General features: G+C 41.5%; 1 protein-coding gene across 1 annotated transcript in view; it reads right to left on the reverse strand.

The window, feature by feature from the left end:
* Nucleotides 1–5,079: 5,079 nt before the first annotated feature.
* The window catches only part of dldh (dihydrolipoamide dehydrogenase), a 72,806-nt gene continuing 56,718 nt past the window's right edge, over nucleotides 5,080–21,167 (reverse strand). Inside the window, exons 12-14 of the mRNA XM_059987851.1 lie at nucleotides 17,640–17,777; nucleotides 17,466–17,555; nucleotides 5,080–5,326 (exon numbers count right to left, since the gene is read on the reverse strand). Coding sequence (XP_059843834.1) covers nucleotides 5,261–5,326; nucleotides 17,466–17,555; nucleotides 17,640–17,777 — 294 coding nt within the window. The 3' untranslated portion in view covers nucleotides 5,080–5,260. The remainder of the gene's footprint in view (nucleotides 5,327–17,465; nucleotides 17,556–17,639; nucleotides 17,778–21,167) is intronic.

Consider the following 21,167-nt stretch of genomic DNA (forward strand, 5'->3'; position numbering starts at 1 on the left):
GCCTCTCGCCATCTCCATCCCACGTGACCACGATGCTCCGCTCCCGCTATCTTCGCCCCACGTGACCCTCAGCCCCGCCTCTCGCCATCTCCATCCCACGTGACCACGATGCTCCGCTCCCGCTATCTTCGCCCCACGTGACCCTCAGCCCCGCCTCTCGCCATCTCCATCCCACGTGACCACGATGCTCCGCTCCCGCTATCTTCCGCCCACGTGACCCCGCAGCACCGCCTCTCGCCATCTCCACCCCACGTGACCCCGATGCTCCGCTCCCGCTATCTTCGCCCCACGTGACCCTCAGCCCCGCCTCTCGCCATCTCCATCCCACGTGACCCCGATGCTCCGCTCCCGCTATCTTCCGCCCACGTGACCCCGCAGCGCCGCCTCTCGCCATCTCCACCCCACGTGACCACGATGCTCCGCTCCCGCTATCTTCGCCCCACGTGACCCTCAGCCCCGCCTCTCGCCATCTCCATCCCACGTGACCCCGATGCTCCGCTCCCGCTATCTTCCGCCCACGTGACCCCGCAGCGCCGCCTCTCGCCATCTCCACCCCACGTGACCACGATGCTCCGCTCCCGCTATCTTCCGCCCACGTGACCCCGCAGCACCGCCTCTCGCCATCTCCACCCCACGTGACCACGATGCTCCGCTCCCGCTATCTTCGCCCCACGTGACCCTCAGCCCCGCCTCTCGCCATCTCCATCCCACGTGACCCCGATGCTCCGCTCCCGCTATCTTCCGCCCACGTGACCCCGCAGCGCCGCCTCTCGCCATCTCCACCCCACGTGACCACGATGCTCCGCTCCCGCTATCTTCCGCCCACGTGACCCCTCAGCCCCGCCTCTCGCCATCTCCACCCCACGTGACCACGATGCTCCGCTCCCGCTATCTTCGCCCCACGTGACCCTCAGCCCCGCCTCCCGCTATCTCCGCCCCACGTGATGAAGGTTGGGTGGGAAAACGATTAGATGTCATGGGAGCAAGTGGTGAAAAGTGGAAAGTTTAAGGGGATCATGAAAGCAAACTTCACTTAGAGGTGGAATGAGTGGTGCATGCGAGCTTCATTTCAATGTTTAAGGTAAGTTTGGATAGGTACATAGGTGGTCGTGTATGGGGACTATGGTCCGTGTACAATTTGATGGGGGTAAGCAGTTTAAATGGTTTAGGCACGGACTAGATGCTGTACTTTTCTGTGACTGTGCAAGCAAATTTTCCTGAATGCATTGAAGCCTTTAGCACCATATTATTTTTTACGTTTGATGTTTTTTTGAACAAGTTGGTTCAGTACTTTTGTGATTGTAGGAAAGACTAATTTCAGGGTTGTACACTGCACATTGTACATACTTGTGTAATAAATGTACTTTGAATCTTTGTAGCAGTCCTGGTGTATTCAGTCAAATGCTGCCTCCATATCAAGGGCGACCACTCTCACCTCAACCCTAGAGTTCAGCTTTTTGGTCCACGTTTGCACCCAAGCTGTGATTAGGTCTGGGGATCAGTGAGGTGTTTATTTGTAGATAAATGACACTGACAGCAAATGTTAGAGACACAAACACAAATGCTGGAAACCCAAAGCAATACACACAAAATGTTGGAGGAACTCAGGAGATCAGGCTGCATCTATGGAAGAATAAATAGTCAATGTTTTGGGCTGAGACCCTTCTTCAGGACTGAGAGGGAAGAGGTAAGTGAGGCGAGGGGAAAAAGGCTATCTGGAAGGTGATAGGTGATGCCAGGTGGGTGGGAAAGGTCAAGGGCTGGAGAAGAAAGAATCAGATAAGAGGACAAAAGGAAGTGGTGGGGGGAAGAAATAGGCAGGGGAGAAGTAGTAAAAGGTCAGAGTGGGTAATAGAGGAGAGGGAAGGGGAAGTTTTTATTCACAGGAATGAGAAATCGATTACAGTACCAAGATGGAATATAGGGTATGGCTGAGGGTGGCCTCATCTTGGCATGTTGGAATGGGAATTAAAATGTTTGGCCACCAGGAAGTCCTGCTTGTGGCAGATGGTGCAGAGGTGTTTGATGAAGCAGTTCCCCAATTTACGAGTCTCACCAATATACAGGAGACTGCATCGGAAGCACAGATCACAATTGGCCACCCAAGTGGATTTGCAGGTAAAGTATTGCCTCACTTGGAAGACCTATTTGGGGCCCTGAATTGAGCTGAGGGACAAGGTGTAGCTCTTCGGTCACTTGCAGGGATAAGTGCCTGGAGGGAGATTAGTGGGGAGGGACGAATGGACAAGGGAATCACGGAAGGAGCAATCCCTGCAGGAAGTGGAATGGGCATAGGGAGGTAAAGATATATTTAGTGGAGATGGAGATGGCGTGAGTTGCGGAGGATACAGGTTGGGCGTGGAGGCTGAATTGACTATTTTTTATAGTAAAAATCTTTACCTTGCATCTCCATCTAAATGTGCAATTTATAATAAATAGTATGTACAACAGGACAGTCAATATAACAGAATACAATTATGTCAAGGTAAATTAATCAGTTCGATGGCCTGGTGGAAGCTGTCCCGGAGACTGTTGATCCTGGCTTTTATGCTGTAGTACTGTTTCCCGATTGGTAGCAGCTGGAAAAGTTTGTGTTTGAGGTGACTTGGGTCCCCAGTGATCCTTCGGACCCCTTTTACACACCTGTCTTTGTAAATATCCTGAATAGTGGGAAGTTCACATCTACAGATGCGCTGGGCTGTCTGCACCACTCTCTTCAGTCCTGCTGTTAAGGGAGATACAGTTTTCATACCAGGCAATGATGCAGCCAGTCAGGATGTGCTCAATTGTGTCCCTATAAGAAAGTTCTTAGGATTTGGGGACATGCCAAATTTCTTCAACCGTCTGAGGTGAAAGAGGCACTTTTGTACTTTTTTCACCACACAGCCAGTATATACACGTGAGGTCCATGGTGATGCCTATGCTGAAGAACTTAAAGCTGGTCACCCTCCAACCCCAGATCCGTTGATATCAATAGGGGTTAGCCTGTCTTCATTCCTCCTGTAGTCCACAACCAATTCCTTTGTGTTTACAACATTGAGGGAGAGGTTGTTTTCTTGACACCACTGTGTCAGGGTGATGACCTCTGTAGGGTGCCTCGTTATGATTTGAGATTAGGCCAATCAATGTAGTGTTGTCAGCAAATTTAATTAGCAGACTGGAGCTGTGAGTGGCATCACAGTCATGGGTATACAGGGAGTAAACGAAGGGATTCAGTACGCAGTCTTGAGGGACACCTGTGTTGAGGGCCCACTCTTGCCACCTGCCAGCAATCTGACAGGAAGTCCAGGACCTAGCTGCACAAGGCAGGGTGAAGGCTGAGGTCTCTAAGCTTCTTGTTGAGCCTGATACCCTTCTTCAGGACTGGGAGGGAAGATGACCAAATTAAAAAGTGAGGGGAGGGGAAAATGGCCATCTGGAAGGTGATAGCTGAAGCCAGGTGGGTGGAAAAGGTCAACGGATAGAGAAGAAAGAATCAGATAGGAGAGGAGAGTAGAGAATAGGAGAAAAGGAAGGAGGGTGAAGAAATAGGCAGGGGAGAAGTAGTAAAAGGTCAGACTGGGGAATAGAGGAGAGGGAAGGGGAAGTTTTTATTCACAGGGATGAGAAATCAATATTCACGCCATCAGATTGGAGAGTACCCAGATGGAATATAAAGTGTTGCTAAGGGTGGCCTCATCTTGGCACAAAAGGAGCCCTTAACAGTGAGGACCAGTTCTGCTAGATGGAGGAGGGGGATTGGTTGGTTCTTCTGCCAAGAAAGCAGAGGGCTTTGAGACCTTCCTGATGGTAGACAGAAGTGTATAGGGACTGAACATTTCACCCCTTAGGTTTGTAGAAATCTTAGTGTTAGCGACATATGAAAATCTTGCCTGACATATCTGTTGGAATTCTTTGAAGAAATAACTAGCAGGATAGACAAAGGAGAATGGTGTACTTGGATTTTCAGAAGGCTTCTGACAAGGTGTTACATGAGGCTGCTTAACAAGAGCCCATGATATTACAGGAAAGATGCAAGTACTGGCTGATTGGTGGGATGCAAAGAGTAGGAATAAAAGGAACCTTGTCTTGTTGGATGTCAGTGACTAGTGGTGTTCCACAAGGTTTGTGTTGGGACTGCTTTTTATGTTATGTGTCAATAACTTGGATGATGGAATTGACGGCTTTGTGGCCAAGTTTGCAGACAATATGAAGAGAGGTGGAGGGACAGGTAGTGTTAAAGAAGCAGAGAGTTTGCAGAAGGACAAGACATATTAGGCAAAGAAGTGGCTGATGGAATACAGTTGGGTAAGTGTATGGTCATGCACTTTAGTAGGAGAAATAAATGGGGAGAAAATTCAAAAATCTGAGTCACACAGGGGACTTGGGAGTCCTCGTGCAGGTTTCCCTAAAGGTTAGTTTGCAGTTAGAGTTAGCGGTGAGGAAGGCAAATGCAATGTTCATTCATTTATGAGGACAAGAATAAAAAAGCATGGATGTAATGTTGAGGTACTGATATGGCCTCACAGAGTACTGTGAGCAGTTTTGGCCCCTTATCTAAGAAAGAATGTGCTGACACTGGAGAGGTACATGAAAGTGATTCCCAGATATGACAATCATTTGATAGCTCTGGGGCTGTACTCACTGCAATTCGAAAGAATGTGGGGGGAATCTTATTGAATGTTGAAAGGCTGTGATAGAGTGGATGTGGAGAGGGTGTTTCCTACGGTGGGGGACACAGCCTCAGATTAGAGGAGATGAGAAATTTCTTTCTCCAGAGAGTACTGAATCTGTGGAATTCATTGCCACAGGTGGCTGTGGAGGCAAAGTCATTGGGTATATTTAAGACAGAGATTGATAGGGCATGAAGAGTTACAGGAAAAAGGCAGGAGATTAGGGCTGAGAGGGAAATGGATCAGCCATGATGAAATGGTAGAGTACTCGATGAGCCAAATGACCCGATTCTGCTCCTGTATCTGTGGTCTTATGAACACACATGAGCTGCTGTGAGGTTACGATAACAAGTTCCCACTCTCCCACTCACCTTTGCTGGTTACTGAACACATGGAAAATAAACTGCTGCAATTATTAAAACTGAAATCTGTACATCATTCCCTCCGTTTTATTTCTGTTAAAATACGAGCAACAAAATTTATTACAATTCAGCTTTCAACAGATCTGTAAAATTCTTCAGACAACAGTTAACTCCATTCTTTATCATATTGTCAATCTCATGACAGTCCAACCACCACATTAGTCTATATACAAATCACGGAGCTGTTCAGAAGTTAATGGCTTTCCCAAATGACGCTGCTAAGTTTGCTTCCCTGAAAGCTTCTGAGACGGTCTGCAAGAGAAGATAAAAGCCATGAGTCGAATATTGCAGCTCAGTCACTCAGTCAGGAAGTTGGGATTGAAGTAAGAGCTTGCATGGTGGTGTGGTGGGCTGGGCAAGGGAAAGAACAGAGAGATTTCAGTTAAAGTAACACAATTCAACCTGGGATTTTTTTTTGTTGAATTGATAAAACTATTGTGCCATTAAAATGGCAAATATACAAATGGGTGACATTTGTAAATGGCTGCTGGCCACCTTGGCCCAGACCCCTGAAGGCGGGATTAATGCAGGATGCGGGTAAGTGGTTATTTGATGCACAGTGGGCCAGAGGACCTGTGTCAGGGCTCTTTTTCTAGCACTCTTAACACACTTTGGAAAACTGAGCAGGCTGTTCTCAGTTTAGATCATGAAGGGTATAAAGGTAAATGATTGGCCAAATTCATCTTCATGTCGATAGGTTAAATGGTGCTGGTGTTATTTGGCTGTTAGAATTGAGTTTCGATGTCAGCACAAGTCAGTCATGCAGCATGAAAACAGGTCCTTCAGTCCACGACTACACCAACCTTTTTGCCTGTCTACACTAACCCCATTATGTCAAGACGTTATACTTCTATGCCTCACCTATTTAAATCGTCTCATAAATGTCATGATTGTATCTGATTCCACCACCTCCTCTGACATTGTGCTGCAACATCAATCATTGTGTAAAAGAAAACCCTAAGATCCTTACAACTCATTCCTCACACATTAAGCCTATGCCTCTGTTTTTGATGTCCTACTATGAGGTGTCCAACCACATAGATGCCCTGACCAAATAAGCTCACTGCTGCCTCTACTTCCTCAGGAGGCGATGTCTCCTTTGACCATAATCAACTCTTATTGAAGCATCCTATTTTGATCCATCGCAGTTTGGTCTGGGAATTGATTTACAGTATGCTGTGGACATACTGTAACTCAGCACAGCATAAAAACCAGCTTCCCCTCCATAGACTCTGTTCTACACTTCTCGCTGTTTCAGTAAAGCAGTCAACATAATTAACCCCCGCACAAAAAAACCTGGAATATTCTCTCTTTTCCCCTCTCCCTCTGGGCAGAAGATACAAAAGCCTGAAAGCACATATCACCAAGGCTCAAGGACACATTTTGTGCTGTTGTTATAAGACTTCTGGTTCAATAAGGACTCTTGGCTTCACTATGACCTTCTACCTTGTTTGCCTGAGATCTCGGTGCCTGTAATATTTTATTGTTATTCCTCTTCCCTTGTACTACCTCATTGTACAGATGTGATTAAATGGTTTGTATGAGTGGCATGCAAAACTGTTTTTCACTCTACCTTATACATGTGGCAATAATGACCACCATCTACACTCAATACTTTTACATACCTATATCAGGTTACCCCTCAGCCTCCTTTCCTTCACACTAAACCAGATCTGCTTATCCAATCCCTCCCCAGCTAATATCCTGGTAAATTTCTTTTGCATCCTCTCCACTGAAAGCACATCCTTCAGGTGGTGACTACAACCATACACTACAAAATGTTTGTTACATTATGAAAGTTGCAAAATAAAATATTCTAACTCTTACAGTGCCTTGGAAAAATATTCGGCCTCCAGCCCTTTGTTCACATAAATTAATATTACAACCAGCGACTTTGATCAACTTAACTGAGGATTTTTATTTGTGAATTGCATGTTTTTTCCCCCCACAGTAGAGTCCCATAAAATGGAAAAATGTGAAGCATAAAAACTAAAAATTCAAAAACTGAAATATCAGCAGTTGTAAATACAAATTTCCTCCAATTTAAGCTTTCTGGCAGAGGCTAACAGGGTTTTATTCAGGATTTTATTCATTTAGCAGCAATTACCTTCCCACCAATCCTAACCAGATTGCTAGTCGTGCTGCTGAAAAGTGACCCATAGCATGTTGCTGCTTCACAGTAAGGATAGTGTTACCTGACTGATGTGCTGCATTAGATTTACACCACATGTACTGCTTAGAGTTGAGGCCAAAATGTTTCACTTTAGTCACATTTGACCACAAGACCTTCTATATCTTTACGGTATCTTCTAACTGATGCTTTGCAAAATCTTTATGGGCAAGGACAATTTTTAGGCCTTAGAGATTGTAGAGCCATGACTTCATCTCCAGTTGCAGCCACTGACATCTGGAGCTCACTCAGAGTGACTGTTGGCATCACAATAGCCTTTCTTACAAGTGCCATTCTTCTCCAGCGACTAACTTTAGAGGGATGGCGTGACCTGAGAAGTGTGGCTGCAGTTTCATATTTTTTCCAGGGTATTTATCCTTATGAATTCATTGAAAACAGGAGATCTTCCAATTTTCTACATCAACAAATGAGATGAGTTGGTAAGATAACACAGTATATTGTACCTGAGGGAAGTTAGCATAATAATTACGAAGGGAATGAATACTTCTTCAGCCACACTATTTTTATTTTTAACTTTAGGTAAATTGTTGACAGGTTTTGGAATTTTTCTTTTGATTTGACATGATGCACGATGATTTGTAGATAAGCTCAAAAATCCTACTTCAATATATTTTAAATGTAGAAAATGAGGCAGTACAGTGTGAAAATAGTTGAGGGGGCTGAACACTTTTTCAGGGCAATATATATTCTATGCCTCAGTCTGTGAAGCCAAACACACCATATGCCCTCTTTACCAGCCCACCAACCCTCACTGCCAGTATCAGGAATCAGTGGACTTGGAAATCCTACTTCAATATATTTTAAATGTAGAAAATGAGGCAGTACAATGTGAAAATAGTTGAGGGGGCTGAACACTTTTTCAGGGCAATATATATTCTATGCCTCAGTCTGTGAAGCCAAACACACAATATGCCGTCTTTACCAGCCCTATCTTGTTGCCCTATCATTCACTTATTATCCCTTTTTGAGTGTCCAGAATACATCATCTCATACAATTTGGATTAAATTCCATCTGCCAATGCCCTGGCCTATTTACCTCCTGATCTATATGCTGCTGTAGCTTTAGACAGCCTTCCAATACTGACCATGCTGGGTTCACATCCAAGTCATTAACATAGCACAAAAAGTGATCCCTGTAGTACACCAACGGTCACAGACTTCTAAACTGTAAAATATCTCTCCTCACTAGCGTCTACCTCCTATCACCAAGCCAAATCTGGGTCCAATAAGCCAGATCTCCCTGGATCCCACATGCATTAATCCTCTATACAAATGCCACATGGCACCTTGTCAAATACCTCTAATTAGACAGCAACTACACTGCCTTCATTAAACTCCTTGGTATCCTAATAAACATACACACAAGGTGAGTAAAGTTGCAGTACCCTGGATTTCTCGTTTGTGAAGTTGATTCATTAACTAATTTCATACATCAGCTGGAATCAAAGAGTGGGATTACCCCACCTCTGCTTCAGAGTAAAGCATCGAGCAAGGTAAAAATCAGTGAGGACAAGTGTAGAAAGTAAACCGATGTTCAACACTGTTTGCCTGCATTTGACTGGTCTCCCTCCCTTCTGTCGGGCATGAGGTGTAGGAGAGTCTTGGATACGACACCAGCTTTGGGAGTAGTTGTTGTTCTGCAGCCATTGGGCTCCTGGACCAGCTTCACTCGACTCAGTGCTGAAAGAGCTGTGGACTCACTTTTGGTGACTCTGCAATTCATGCTCCATGTGTTTTTGTTACTTTAAAAAAAAATTTGTGTAATTTGATCAAAGCATCAAGGCAAAGCAAAAAGACGAACCAGTCTTCAGCTCACTCTTCCACGAGGTTTACTCACTTTAACGGTGAACTGACTCCGTGGCTGTGACTGGCAGCCATTGATCTCTTGGACCAGCCTGACTCGCCTCAGCAATGAACTGGCTTCGTGGCTATGGACTCAGCTTTGGGGTCTCTGTGTTCTGTGTGCTATTTGTTTACTTTTTGAATTGTATGCACAATTTCGTCTTTTTTGGCACATTGGGTGTTTGACAGCTTTTGTTGGGTGGGTTTTTTTAATGTATGTATTTTGATGTTTTTGTGGCTGTGTTCAATAAGGTGAATTTCAAGGTTGTATACACCGATAATAAATATACTTTGAATGTCAAACCATGGACTCAATGAGCTTGCTCTGCAAATCTGGATGTCACAGTACCGCAACCCTCTGACTTCAGGTGATGCCTGTGTGGAATTTGCATGTTTTCCCTTTAGCGCTGTGAGTTTTCTCTGGGGGCAATGGTTTTGTCCCACATCCCAAAGACATGCAGTTGTTAGGCTACTTGGCCACTATGTTTAGGAGAGTGATAGAATTGGAGGGGGGGGGGGGCGGGCGGGGGAGTTGATGGGGAGAATAGAATGGGATTATTACATTAGTTTAGGGAGAGTCAGCGGGAGACGCTCATGGAGTGAGTACTGTTTTGGATTCGCTCCACAACCTTTACTTTTTTTTAACCTTTGATCACCCTTATTCAGCTTATTTTTACCTATACCAAAAGTTTCTTTGTTATTTTTTTTGAACTTACTGTTAAGAGTTTGTCGTGAATTTTTGAAGATATGCAAACAGAAATGTCTCTCAGGTCTAAAGGACGAGAACCTGGACGCAATCCGAACGGTAACGGAAAGAAGCAGGCTCCGCCACAACACACTCAATTAACTTATGAATTGTTTATGGAGGTTTTGGACAAAAAATTTGATGAACTACAACAATTTTTTAAACAAGATATAAAGGCTTTTCAAGATTACATGGTTAAGACGGATTCAGTAATTAACCAGCAGCAAGCTCTTATCGCATCTCTGCAAGAAGATGCTCGGAAATGAGATTTGACTATTGAAAAACTGCAACAGGATTTAATTTCGACCATTAAACTGATGGAAGCACTTAAAGCCAAGAGTGTCGATTTTGAGAATCGGTCCAGAAGACAGAACCTACGTATACTCAGTCTTCCAGACGGCATAGAAAAAGATGACCCTTTGAAATATTTTGCTCAACTATTAAAAGAAGCGTTTCCGTCGATTTTCCCAAATAACCCTCCTTTATTGGATCGCGCACATAGAATTCGGCGTCGATCAGCGAGTGCTACAGATAAACCTTTGGTTGTAATTGTCCGGTTTCACTATGCACACGACAAAGAACAACTTATTTGTGCAGCTCGTCGGGCAGGAATGGTTAAATTTCAAGAATACTACTTTCGTTTGGTTGAAGACTTTAGTCCTGATCTTATGAAAAAAAGGCTTCTTTTCAAACTGTTGATGGCTGAATGTTATGAGAAAAATCTGAAACCTGCGCTCCTATACCCTGCGATGCTTCGAATCTCTCCGCCGAATGTCCCTCGTCAGGTTTTTCTTTCAACTTCAGAAGCGAGAAGTTATCTGGAGAAGAACTTCCCTACTGCTACAGACACCAGTCTCTAATAAATGAACGATTCTGATCGTGTAAGATGGTTCTCGATTTTTTAAACCAGAATTAACCTCTGGTTATTGGTGTAGGTTTATCCTATACTTTATACTTAAGTTAAAGTGTGTTTTCGTCATATCAATTGCTTTGTCTTATACACTTTAACCATGATATTATATTCTTGTCTATTAACTTTGTTCCTTCGAAGGTATATTTTTAACCCTTTGAAGGTGAATTCTTTTTGATTAAGATGGTGGTTTTTTGAAAAAGATTTTCGGTTTTGTTTAAGATGACGTTATTTTTTTTTCTTTCGTCTTCTTCCTACAATGCATCGCTTATCATAGCTTAAATATTTTTTGTTTTGTCTGGGCTAGAGCCCGATTTATAAGTTTTTAGTGACTATATTCTTATTTTTTACAACTAACTATATTTAGAAATATGGTTTTTAGTATAGCGATTTTAATTTTTAAAGTTGGGGTGCTTTTTTTTATATATCCTTTATATACGGAGTGACATAGGGGTAGAATTAGTCTCATTTTTTTCTTTTTCAAGGCATACTTTGGCTTTTTCTCTTTTTCTTGGGGGGCTGGGGGATGGTCTGTTTTCTAATTTTATTTTTTTTCCATCAGTTTGTGTTAGTTTTTTCATTTGGGCTGTTTTTGAACTTCAAATATGTCTGCGTTGTCGTCACTTCCGGGTCCTCTCTTTACTTTTGTTCCTCTTCCGGGTGCATGAGTTTACAAGTTGGTTAACCCTTTCTATACCAAAGGGTTGATTTTAGAATTATGGCTCAGACCATTAATTTTGTGTCTTGGAATACTAATGGTTTAAATCATCCAATTAAACGAAAGAAGATTTTCAAAGTATTCCAAAGACTTAATGCTTATATCATTTTTGTACAAGAAACTCATGTGAGGAAGGAGGACAAATCTCGTTTTTTTAGGTTTTGGCGGGGTCAACAGTATCATGCAAATTCGAACGCTAAAGTAAAAGGAGTTTCAATTTTTATTGATTCCTCTATTCCATTTGTTCAACATGCTACCTTTTCGGATCCGAATGGTAGATTTTTGTTAATTATTGGTTTACTTTGTAATAAAAAGGTTGCTTTGGTTAATGTTTATGCTCCAAATGTGGATTGTCCTGACTTTTTTAAGTCCTTATTTACTTCTTCACCCAATCTAAATGAATGTAAGTTAATAATGGGTGGTGACTTTAATTGTTGTTTAATTCCTTTGATGGATAAATCTTTATCTATTCAGACTTTACCTAATAAGTCGGCCACTTGTATTAACTCTTTTTTGACTGATAATGGAGTTTTTGATGTTTGGAGATTTCGGCATCCTAACGACAAAGAGTTTTCTTTTTTCTCACATGTCTATCACTCTTATTCAAGAATTGATTATTTTTTTGTAGACTCCTGTTTTATTCCATCGGTAATCGGTTGTAATTATGATATTATAGCTATCTCTGACCATGCTCCATTAATACTTTCTATGAAATTTACGGATACAGTTTCTAATGCCAGACAATGGCGATTTGACTCTACCTTATTGCAGGACTCAGACTTTATAAAATTTATGAAGGAGCAGATGGATTTCTTCTTTTCAACTAATTCCACAGATGATATCTCCTGCGGAACACTTTGGGACAATTTTAAAGCGTATCTCTTACTCAATTGGTTTGAGAAAACGTATTAAGAAGGAAACTCTTTTATTGGGTGATAAAATTAAAGAGATTGATAAGAAATATTCGATTACTCCTAGTAAGGAGCTTTACAAACAAAGGGTTGAACTTCAAATGGAACATAGTTTATTACTTACATCCTCGATTGAAAATCAATTAATGAAAACCAGATCTGATTTTTATATACATAGTGATAAATCTGGTAAACTGTTAGCTAGTCAATTGAAGAATGCTTTGGTTAAACGTCAAATCACTAAGATTCGTCAGCAGAATGGGAATTTGACAGTTAATCATGATGAGATAAATAAGGCATTTCAAGACTTCTATACCTCCCTGTATCAATCTGAATTCTCTCAGGTTCGTAATACCATGTGTGATTTTCTTGGGAAATTAAATTTCCCAAGATTATCATCTGATGATCTTTCAATATTGGATACTCCTATTAAGGATGTAGAAATTAAAGGGGCTATTTCCTCAATGAATTCTGGGAAAGCACCGGGTCCAGATGGTTATACAGTAGAATTTTAAAAAAAAATTTCCGCTACTCTTTCCCCTTGGTTATGTAAGGTTTTTGAGGAAGCAATTAGATTTGGGTATTTGCCACAATCTTTTTATAGAGCTTCCATTTCTCTAATATTGAAGAAAGATAAAGACCCTACTGACTGTGCATCCTATAGACCAATATCTTTATTGAATGTAGACTCCAAGATTTTTTCCAAGTTACTGGCATCCAGATTGGAGAAGGTATTACCCAAAATTATTTCAGAAGATCAAACCGGTTTTATTAAAAATCGCTATTCTTTTTTCAACGTTAGATTACTGAATATTGTTTATACTTCCTCACATGACATTTCAGAATGCGTGATTTCATTAGATGCGGAGAAAGCATTTGATAGAGTCGAATGGCCTTACTTATTTAATGTGTTGGAGAAGTTTAATTTTAGTCCGACATTCATATCTTGGATTAAGTTGATTTATCACACTCCAGTAGCCTCAGTGTTTACCAATAATCAAAGATCTCCCTTTTTTCGCCTATTTCGGGGCACTAGACAAGGATGTCCTTAGTCCATTACTATTTAACATTGCCTTAGAACCTTTGGCAATTGCCATCAGAGAATCACAGGATATTTTGGGTATTAATCGTGGGACAGACATTCATAAGTTATCTTTGTATGCAGATGATTTATTACTATTCATTTCTAACCCTGAGAAATCTATTCCAGCAGTTTTATCATTGTTGGCTCAATTTAGTGAGTTTTCTGAGTATAAGTTAAATCTTAATAAAAGTGAATTGTTTCCTTTGAATAGACAGGTCCCAATATATGGAAATTTACCTTTTAAATTAGTTAATGATTCTTTTATTTATTTAGGGATCAAAATCACAAAAAACCATAAAGATTTATTTAGGTTTAATTTTTTACCCTTAATTGATCAGATTAAAGGCTTGTTTACTAAGTGGTCACCATTATCTTTATCTCTAATAGGTAGGATTAATGCTATTAAGATGGTTATTTTACCTAAGTTTTTATATATTTTTCAAGCAGTACCAATTTTTATTCCGAAATCTTTTTTTACTAATGTTGATTCAAAAATTTCCTCATATATATGGCAGAATAAAAATCCCAGGTTAGGTAAAATATATTTACAGAAGACAAAGAAGGAAGGCAGGTTAGCATTACCTAATTTCAGATTTTATTATTGGGCAGTTAATATTAGATATTTGTTATGTTGGTTGAAAGATTGGGGTGGATCTTTTGGCCCTCATTGGGTGAGTTTAGAAATTAAATCTGTATCAGGTTATGCTCTGGGTTCTATTTTAGGGACTTCTCTCCCTTTTGCTCTCTCTAAATTGCTGAAACGAACTGACAACCCACCCGTTAGTTAAACATACTTTACGTATATGGTTTCAATTTCGGAAATTTTTCGGGTTGACTCAATTCGTTTTAAATAGTCCTATTGTATTTAATTGCTTTTTCCACCCTTCCATTTTAGATCAAGCTTATTTGGCTTGGAAAACTAAGGGATTGCTAAGATTTTCTGATTTATTTTTGGACAATTGTTTTATGTCTTTTGAGCAATTATCCAACAAATATAACTTGCCTAGATTTCATTTTTTTAGATATTTACAGATTAGACATTTTTTAAGTACTGTACTCCCTACGTTTCCAAATTTTGTGCCTTCAGATATTTTGGAGAGTTTGTTTGAATTAGACCCTTTTCAAAAAGGGCTTATTTCAAAACTTTATAATATAATTATGAAGATACGTTCAGAGCCCCTTTATAAGACCAAAAAGGATTGGGAAAGAGAGCTTAACCTTATTATTCCTAGTGAGAATTGGGATAGAATTCTTCAATTAGTTAATACATCATCGATATGTGCCAAACATTCATTAATACAATTTAAGGTCGTACATAGGGCCCATATGTCCAAGGATAAATTAGCTCATTTTTACTCTTATATAAATCCTATTGGTGATAGATGTCAATCTGAAATCACGTCTTTAACTCATATGCTTTGGTCATGTTTGTTTTTGAAAAAATATTGGAAAGATATTTTTGATATTATTTCTGCGGTTTTGAATATTGATTTACAACCTTATCCTATTACCGCAATTTTTGGTTTACCAATGATGGATTCACTGCATTTATCTTCTTCCGCCCGTCGAATGACTGTATTTCTAACTCTGATGGCTAGAAGATCTATATTGTTGAATTGGAAGGAAATTAACCCTCCCACTGTATTTAATTGGTTCTCTCAAACTATGTTATGTTTAAATTTAGAAAAAATTAGAAGTGGTGTTTCTGATACTTCTATTAAATTTGAAAAGTTAAGGAGACCATTTATTCAATATTTTCATATGATGTAATATGACCCCGTTCCAAGTTCATTTGACTTTCCAGCTTTTAGCTTATGTATGTTGAGAGGACCGGAAGTGACGGCATTGATGATTATTTATTCTTGTGAGATATTATAAACAGCCCTTTTTTTTCTTCTCCCAATGTTTCTTTTTTTTTCTTCTTTTTTTTGCTTCTTTTTTCTTCTTTATTAGTCATTAGATTAGTAGATTAGCTAATTTTGCATTATATATATATTTTTTTCTTTTTTCTGTTTTTTTATATCATATTATGAAATATCCAGACATCATGTTCATACATATACTGTATGGTTTATGTCTTGGTAAACCCATTTTTAACTATTGTCTATATCTTTTTTCATCTGTAATGGAATTTGTATGTTTGTAATTTCTTTTTTATTAATATATCATTTGTATTTTGTCATTATTAATAATAATAAAAAGATTGAGAAAGAAAGAAAGTTTAGGGAGAGACTGGCCAAACTAGGCCTTTCAGACATGCAGCACAGGAGAAGGAGGAGCCACCTGATTAAAATGATGAGATCTTAAAATGATCTGTCTTTTCCACAGGCTAAGGAGCCCAAAAATGGGGACAAAGGTTCAGGCAGAGATTGAAGGGATTTAAATGGAACTTGAGGGACAACTTGTTCACGCAGAGGATGATGTATATATAGAACAAACTTCAGAGAGTGGTGTGTATACAGAACAAACTGTGAGGGTGGGGAGTGTATACAACAGACTGCAGAGAGTGGGGAGTGCGTAGAACAGACTGCAGAGGGTGGGGAGTGTATAGAACAGATTGCAGAGAATGGGATTGTATAGAACAGACTGCAGAGGATGGGGAGTGTATAGAATAAATTGCAGAGGGTGGGGAGTGTATAGAACGAACTCCAGAGGGTGGGGAGTGTATAGAATAAATTGCAGAGGGAAGGGAGTGTATAGAATAAACTGTAGAGGGTGGGGAGTGTATAGAATAAACTGCAAAGGGTGGGGAGTGTATAGAACAGACTGCAAAGGGTGGGGAGTGTATAGAATAAATTGTAGAGGGAAGGGAGTGTATAGAATAAACTGTAGAGGGTGGGGAGTGTATAGAATAATCTGCAAAGGGTGGGGAGTGTATAGAACAGACTGCAAAGGGTGGGGAGTGTATAGAATAAATTGTAGAGGGAAGGGAGTGTATAGAATAGACTGCAAAGGGTGGAGAGTGTATAGAATAAACTGTAGAAGGAAGGGAGTGTATAGAATCAACTGCAAAGGGTGGGGAGTGTATAGAACAAAGTGCAGAGGGTGGGAAGTGTATAGAATGAACTGCAGAGGGTGGAGAGTGTATAGAATGAACTCCAGAGTGTGGGGAGTGTATAGAATGAACTGTAGAGGGTGGGGAGTGTATAGAATAAATTGCAGAGGGAAGGGAGTGTATTGAATAAACTGTAGAGGGTGGGGAGTGTATAGAACAGACTGCAGAGGGTGGGAGTATACAGAACAGACTGCAGAGGGTGAGGAGTGTAAAGAATAAACTGTAGAGGGTGGGGAGTGTATAGAATAAATTGCAGAGGGAAGGGAGTGTATTGAATAAACTGTAGAGGGTGGGGAGTGTATAGAACAGACTGCAGAGGGTGGGGAGTGCATAGAATAAATTGTAGAGGAAAGGGAGTGTATAGAATAGACTGCAAAGGGTGGGGAGTGTATAGAACGGACTATTAGGGTGGGGAGTGTATAGAACAGACTGCAGAGGGTGGGAGTGTACAGAATAGACTGCAGAGGGTGGGGAGTGTACAGAAAGAACTAGTGTGTGTGTGGTGGGGACAGAATGAACTACAGAGGGTGGGGAGTGTATAGAACAGACTGCAGAGGGTGGGGAGTGTAAAGAATAGACTACAGAGGTGGAAAAAATAGATTACTTTAAGAAGCAATTGGATAGGTACACGAAGGGGCAGACAAAGCCAGGGATCCCAATCTGGAGTCCACGGAACCCTTTGTTAATGAAAAGGCTCCATGGCATAATCCCGGTTTAGAGGGATATGGTCTAACTGCAGGAAATTGCCTGGTTGGGGGGTGTGGAGTGGGTAGTTGCAGGGTGGGCAACAAAGTCAGCATGGACTGGTTGGGTAATAATTCTCTATCTGTGCTGTGTTGCTCCAAGACTCCCTTAGTCTAACTGGGTGTCTGATGTACAGTGGCTGAAGGTGCAGCTTCTGTGCTGACTAACTCTGTGACCACTTTCGCACTTACCGGATGGGCATGACAAACTCGTGCGACATCTTCACAGGATGCTCCATACTCCATAGCCAGGGTTGCTTCGTTGATCATTTCCCCAGCACCCTGGGAATAAAGAAAGCTTCTGTAACTACAGAGCAGAGAAGTTGCTGGTTAGATCATCTTGATACAGAGGGTTTTCATACTCACAGGCCCAAGAATGTGTGCTCCTAACATCCTGTCGGTTTCCTTATGACTTAGAATCTTCACCAGACCATCAGTGTCATTGTTGGTCTTTGCTCTGCTGTTAGCAGCAAAAGGAAATTTCCCAATTTTGTACGGAATCCCCTGTGAGAGCAGAAAGCATTATGTATTACACAGATTTCACACACTTAGTAGTGTTTGTAGCTGTGAGCCTGTACAAGATTGTAGTATGTGCACACAGTTCATCATTTCGTAACCAATTTAGAGTGAGGGGGTTCGACACTCTGTACAAAGCAACCTTTGTTTTTTTCTGCTTCTGTACAAACAGATTGCTGATGGCTTTGCAGGGCACCTCTATCCTGGGGCTTTGGTTGGTTCCACATTTAATATTGCAATCCATTCCTACTCTGACGTCTGTCCTTCAGCTCCCGCACATCTGGATGAAGCCCAGCATCACCCTGCAAGGAATCTGCTCATCCTTCATTGAAGCACCTCAGAAGCTGCCAGATTCGAGCATTTCATATCAAACCACTGGTGTTATTTTTCCTGGTAGAAGCTGTACAGTAGATTTGTTACACACCTCTTCCCCCTCCTCCTCCCCCATCCCCCAAAAACAAGAGAGGGCATACAAGGTAAAAATTAGGAAGCTTTTAAAGACCTACAGAGAGTGACTAAAAGAATCATTGGAAGGGAAAAGATGAAATATGAAAGCAAGCTATCAAACAATATCAAAATGGATAGTAAAGCTATATCATGTAAAAAAATAAAAGGGAGATGGGAATGGATACAGGACCACTAGAAAAGGAGGCAGGAGAAATAATAACTGGGGCATGGAGATGGCAGATGAACTAAATAAGTACTTTGCGTCAGTCTTCACTATGAAAGATAGTAGCAATGTGTCAGATGTTGAAGGGTGTGAAGGAAGAGAAGTGAGTGCAGTTACTATTACAAGAGAGAAAGAAGGTGCTCAAAATTATGAAAGACCTAAGGGTACACGAGTCACCCAGACCAGATGAACTGCACCTAGGGCCCTGAAACGTGTAGCAGTAGAAATTGTGCAGACGTTAGCAATGATCTTTCAAAAATCATTGGACTCTGGCATGGTGCCAGAGGACTGGAAAATTGTAAATGTCACTCCACTCTTTAAGAAAGGAGGAAGGCAGCAAAAAGAAAACTATAGACCAGTTAGCCTGACTTCACTGGTTGGGAACATGGTGGAGTCAATCATTAAGGATGAAGTTATGGAGTACTTGGCAACACAGGACAAGATAGGACAAAGTCAGCATGGTTTCCTTAAGGGAAATCCTTGCCTGACAAACCTGTTTGAATTCTTTGAGAAGATTACATGTAGGATCGATGAAGGGGATGCAGTGAATGTTGTATATTTGGACTTTCAGAAAGCCTTTGACAAGGTGCCATACATGAGGCTGCTTACCAAGGTAAGAGCTCATGGTATTACAGGAAAGTTACTGGCACAGTTACAGCATTGGCTGACTGGTAAGAGGCAGCGAGTGGGAATAAGAGGATCCTTTTCTTGCGGCTGCCAGTCTCTGGAGATGTTCCGCAGGGATTGATGTTAGGACCACTTCTTTTTATGCTGTATATAAATGATTTAGATGATGGAATAGATGGTTTTATTGCCAAGTTTTCAGATGATACAAAGATTGGTGGAGGGGCAGATAGTGTTGACGGAACAAGTAGAATGCTGAAGGACTTAAGAGACAGATTAGGAGAATAGGCAAGAAAGTGGCAAATGAAATATAATAATAGAAAATACACGGCCATGTACTTTGGTAGTAGAAATAAATGTGCAAACTATTTTCTAAACGGGGAGAAAATCCAAAAATCTGAAATGCAAAGGGACTTGGGAGTCCTTGTACAGAACACCCTAAAGGTTAACTTGCAGGTTGAGTCAGTGGTGAGGAAGGCAAATGCCATGTTAACATTCATTTCAAGAGGTCTGGAAAACAAGGGTAGGGATGTGATGCTGAGGCTTTATAAGGCACTGGTGAGGCTTCACCTTGAGTGCTGTGAACAGTTTTGGCCCCTCGTCTTAGAAAAGATGTGCTGACATTGGATATGGTTGAGAGGAGGTTAATAAGGATGATTCTGGGAATGAAAGTGTTATCATATGAGAAAAGTTTGATGGCTCCGGGTCTGTACTCGCTGGAACTTAGATGAGGGGGAGCGATCTCATTGAAACCTTTTGTATGTTAAGAGGCATGGACAGAGTAGACAAGGAAAGGATGTGGAAAGGTGGGGCAGTCTGGGACTAGAGGGCACAGCCTCAGGATACAGCAGTGTTCATCTAAGACAGACGTGGAGTAATGTCTTTGGCCAGAGGGTGTTGAATTTGTGAAATTTGTTACCACAGGGAGCCAGGGTACAGGGAGAAGGCCAAGGGAATGGGGTTGAGGAGAGGAAAAAAGGATCAGCCATGATTGAATGGTGGAGCAGACTCGTAGACCAAATAGGCTAATTCTGCTCCTATGTTTTATGGACGGTACATAAGACCTGCACCGCCCAAACAATCAGGTAAAGTCATCGCCATTTTCTTCCAGAGACCTTCAGAGAACTTAGACCACAGCACAGTACAGGCCCTAACCCCTTCACATGACATTGTGCTGACCTTTATAACCTGCTCTAAGACCAATCAAACTTTTTACTCCTTTATCCCTTCCCATCCCTTCCAAATTATGGAAGGGGAGATCAAGATGAAAACCACGTTGTCAGAGCTGACACGTAACTGTCTACAAACTACTTTGAGAAGTACAGAGGGGTTTATGGGGTCAATGGGCATCAGAAAGCTACGGGCTATCCCTGTGAAGCTCTACACAGGTACTCTCCCACTATTACCTTTTGTTCGCTCTTCCCATGCCAGCCCTTCCCAGTTCTTCAGGGCTCACAAAACATTGTTATTAACCTGTTTAGGTAGATAATGTCAATTACATGCATCGATACAGCTGAAGTCTGAGGCAAAGCACAGTCAAATATGAGGTGCTGGACAATACTGCCTACTGTCTGTCACATGTACTAACAACCTCCTGGTGAGAATGCAGAGGAGATTCCCCAGTGACAAAATGGAGCATTTCACACAAACAGAGGGTGGGTGGGTTTGCTTCATTTCCCTTGAAGTGGAGGAAACGGGAGGTGGACACCTGATAGAGGCATATAGAATACCGACAACAGGCACAAATAGTGAGAAACTGCCATTACAGAGGCAGAAGCAGAGGTTTAAGGAGAGGAGAATGAGGGTTAGAAGGAACCTAGATCACTCAGAGGGTGGTTGGAATGTTGATTACTGTCTGAAGGGGTTGCTAAGCTGCCAAGGTACATAACCTAGGAGCTGGTAAATGGGATTGGTATAAATAAGAACGCTGTGGTTGTCATAGACCTAAAGGGCCAAAGGGCTGTATAACTCAGTGATCTTAGTGTCAAATCATTGAAGCCATTCTCTGCTTCTGGGACAGAAGGAGAAACCAGAGGCCCATGAGCCAGTCCTCATTAGGGGATCAGAAGAGGAGAGGGTCAGTA

Source organism: Hypanus sabinus, chromosome 13 (genome assembly GCF_030144855.1).
Source record: "Hypanus sabinus isolate sHypSab1 chromosome 13, sHypSab1.hap1, whole genome shotgun sequence".
Classification (NCBI taxonomy): domain Eukaryota; kingdom Metazoa; phylum Chordata; class Chondrichthyes; order Myliobatiformes; family Dasyatidae; genus Hypanus; species Hypanus sabinus.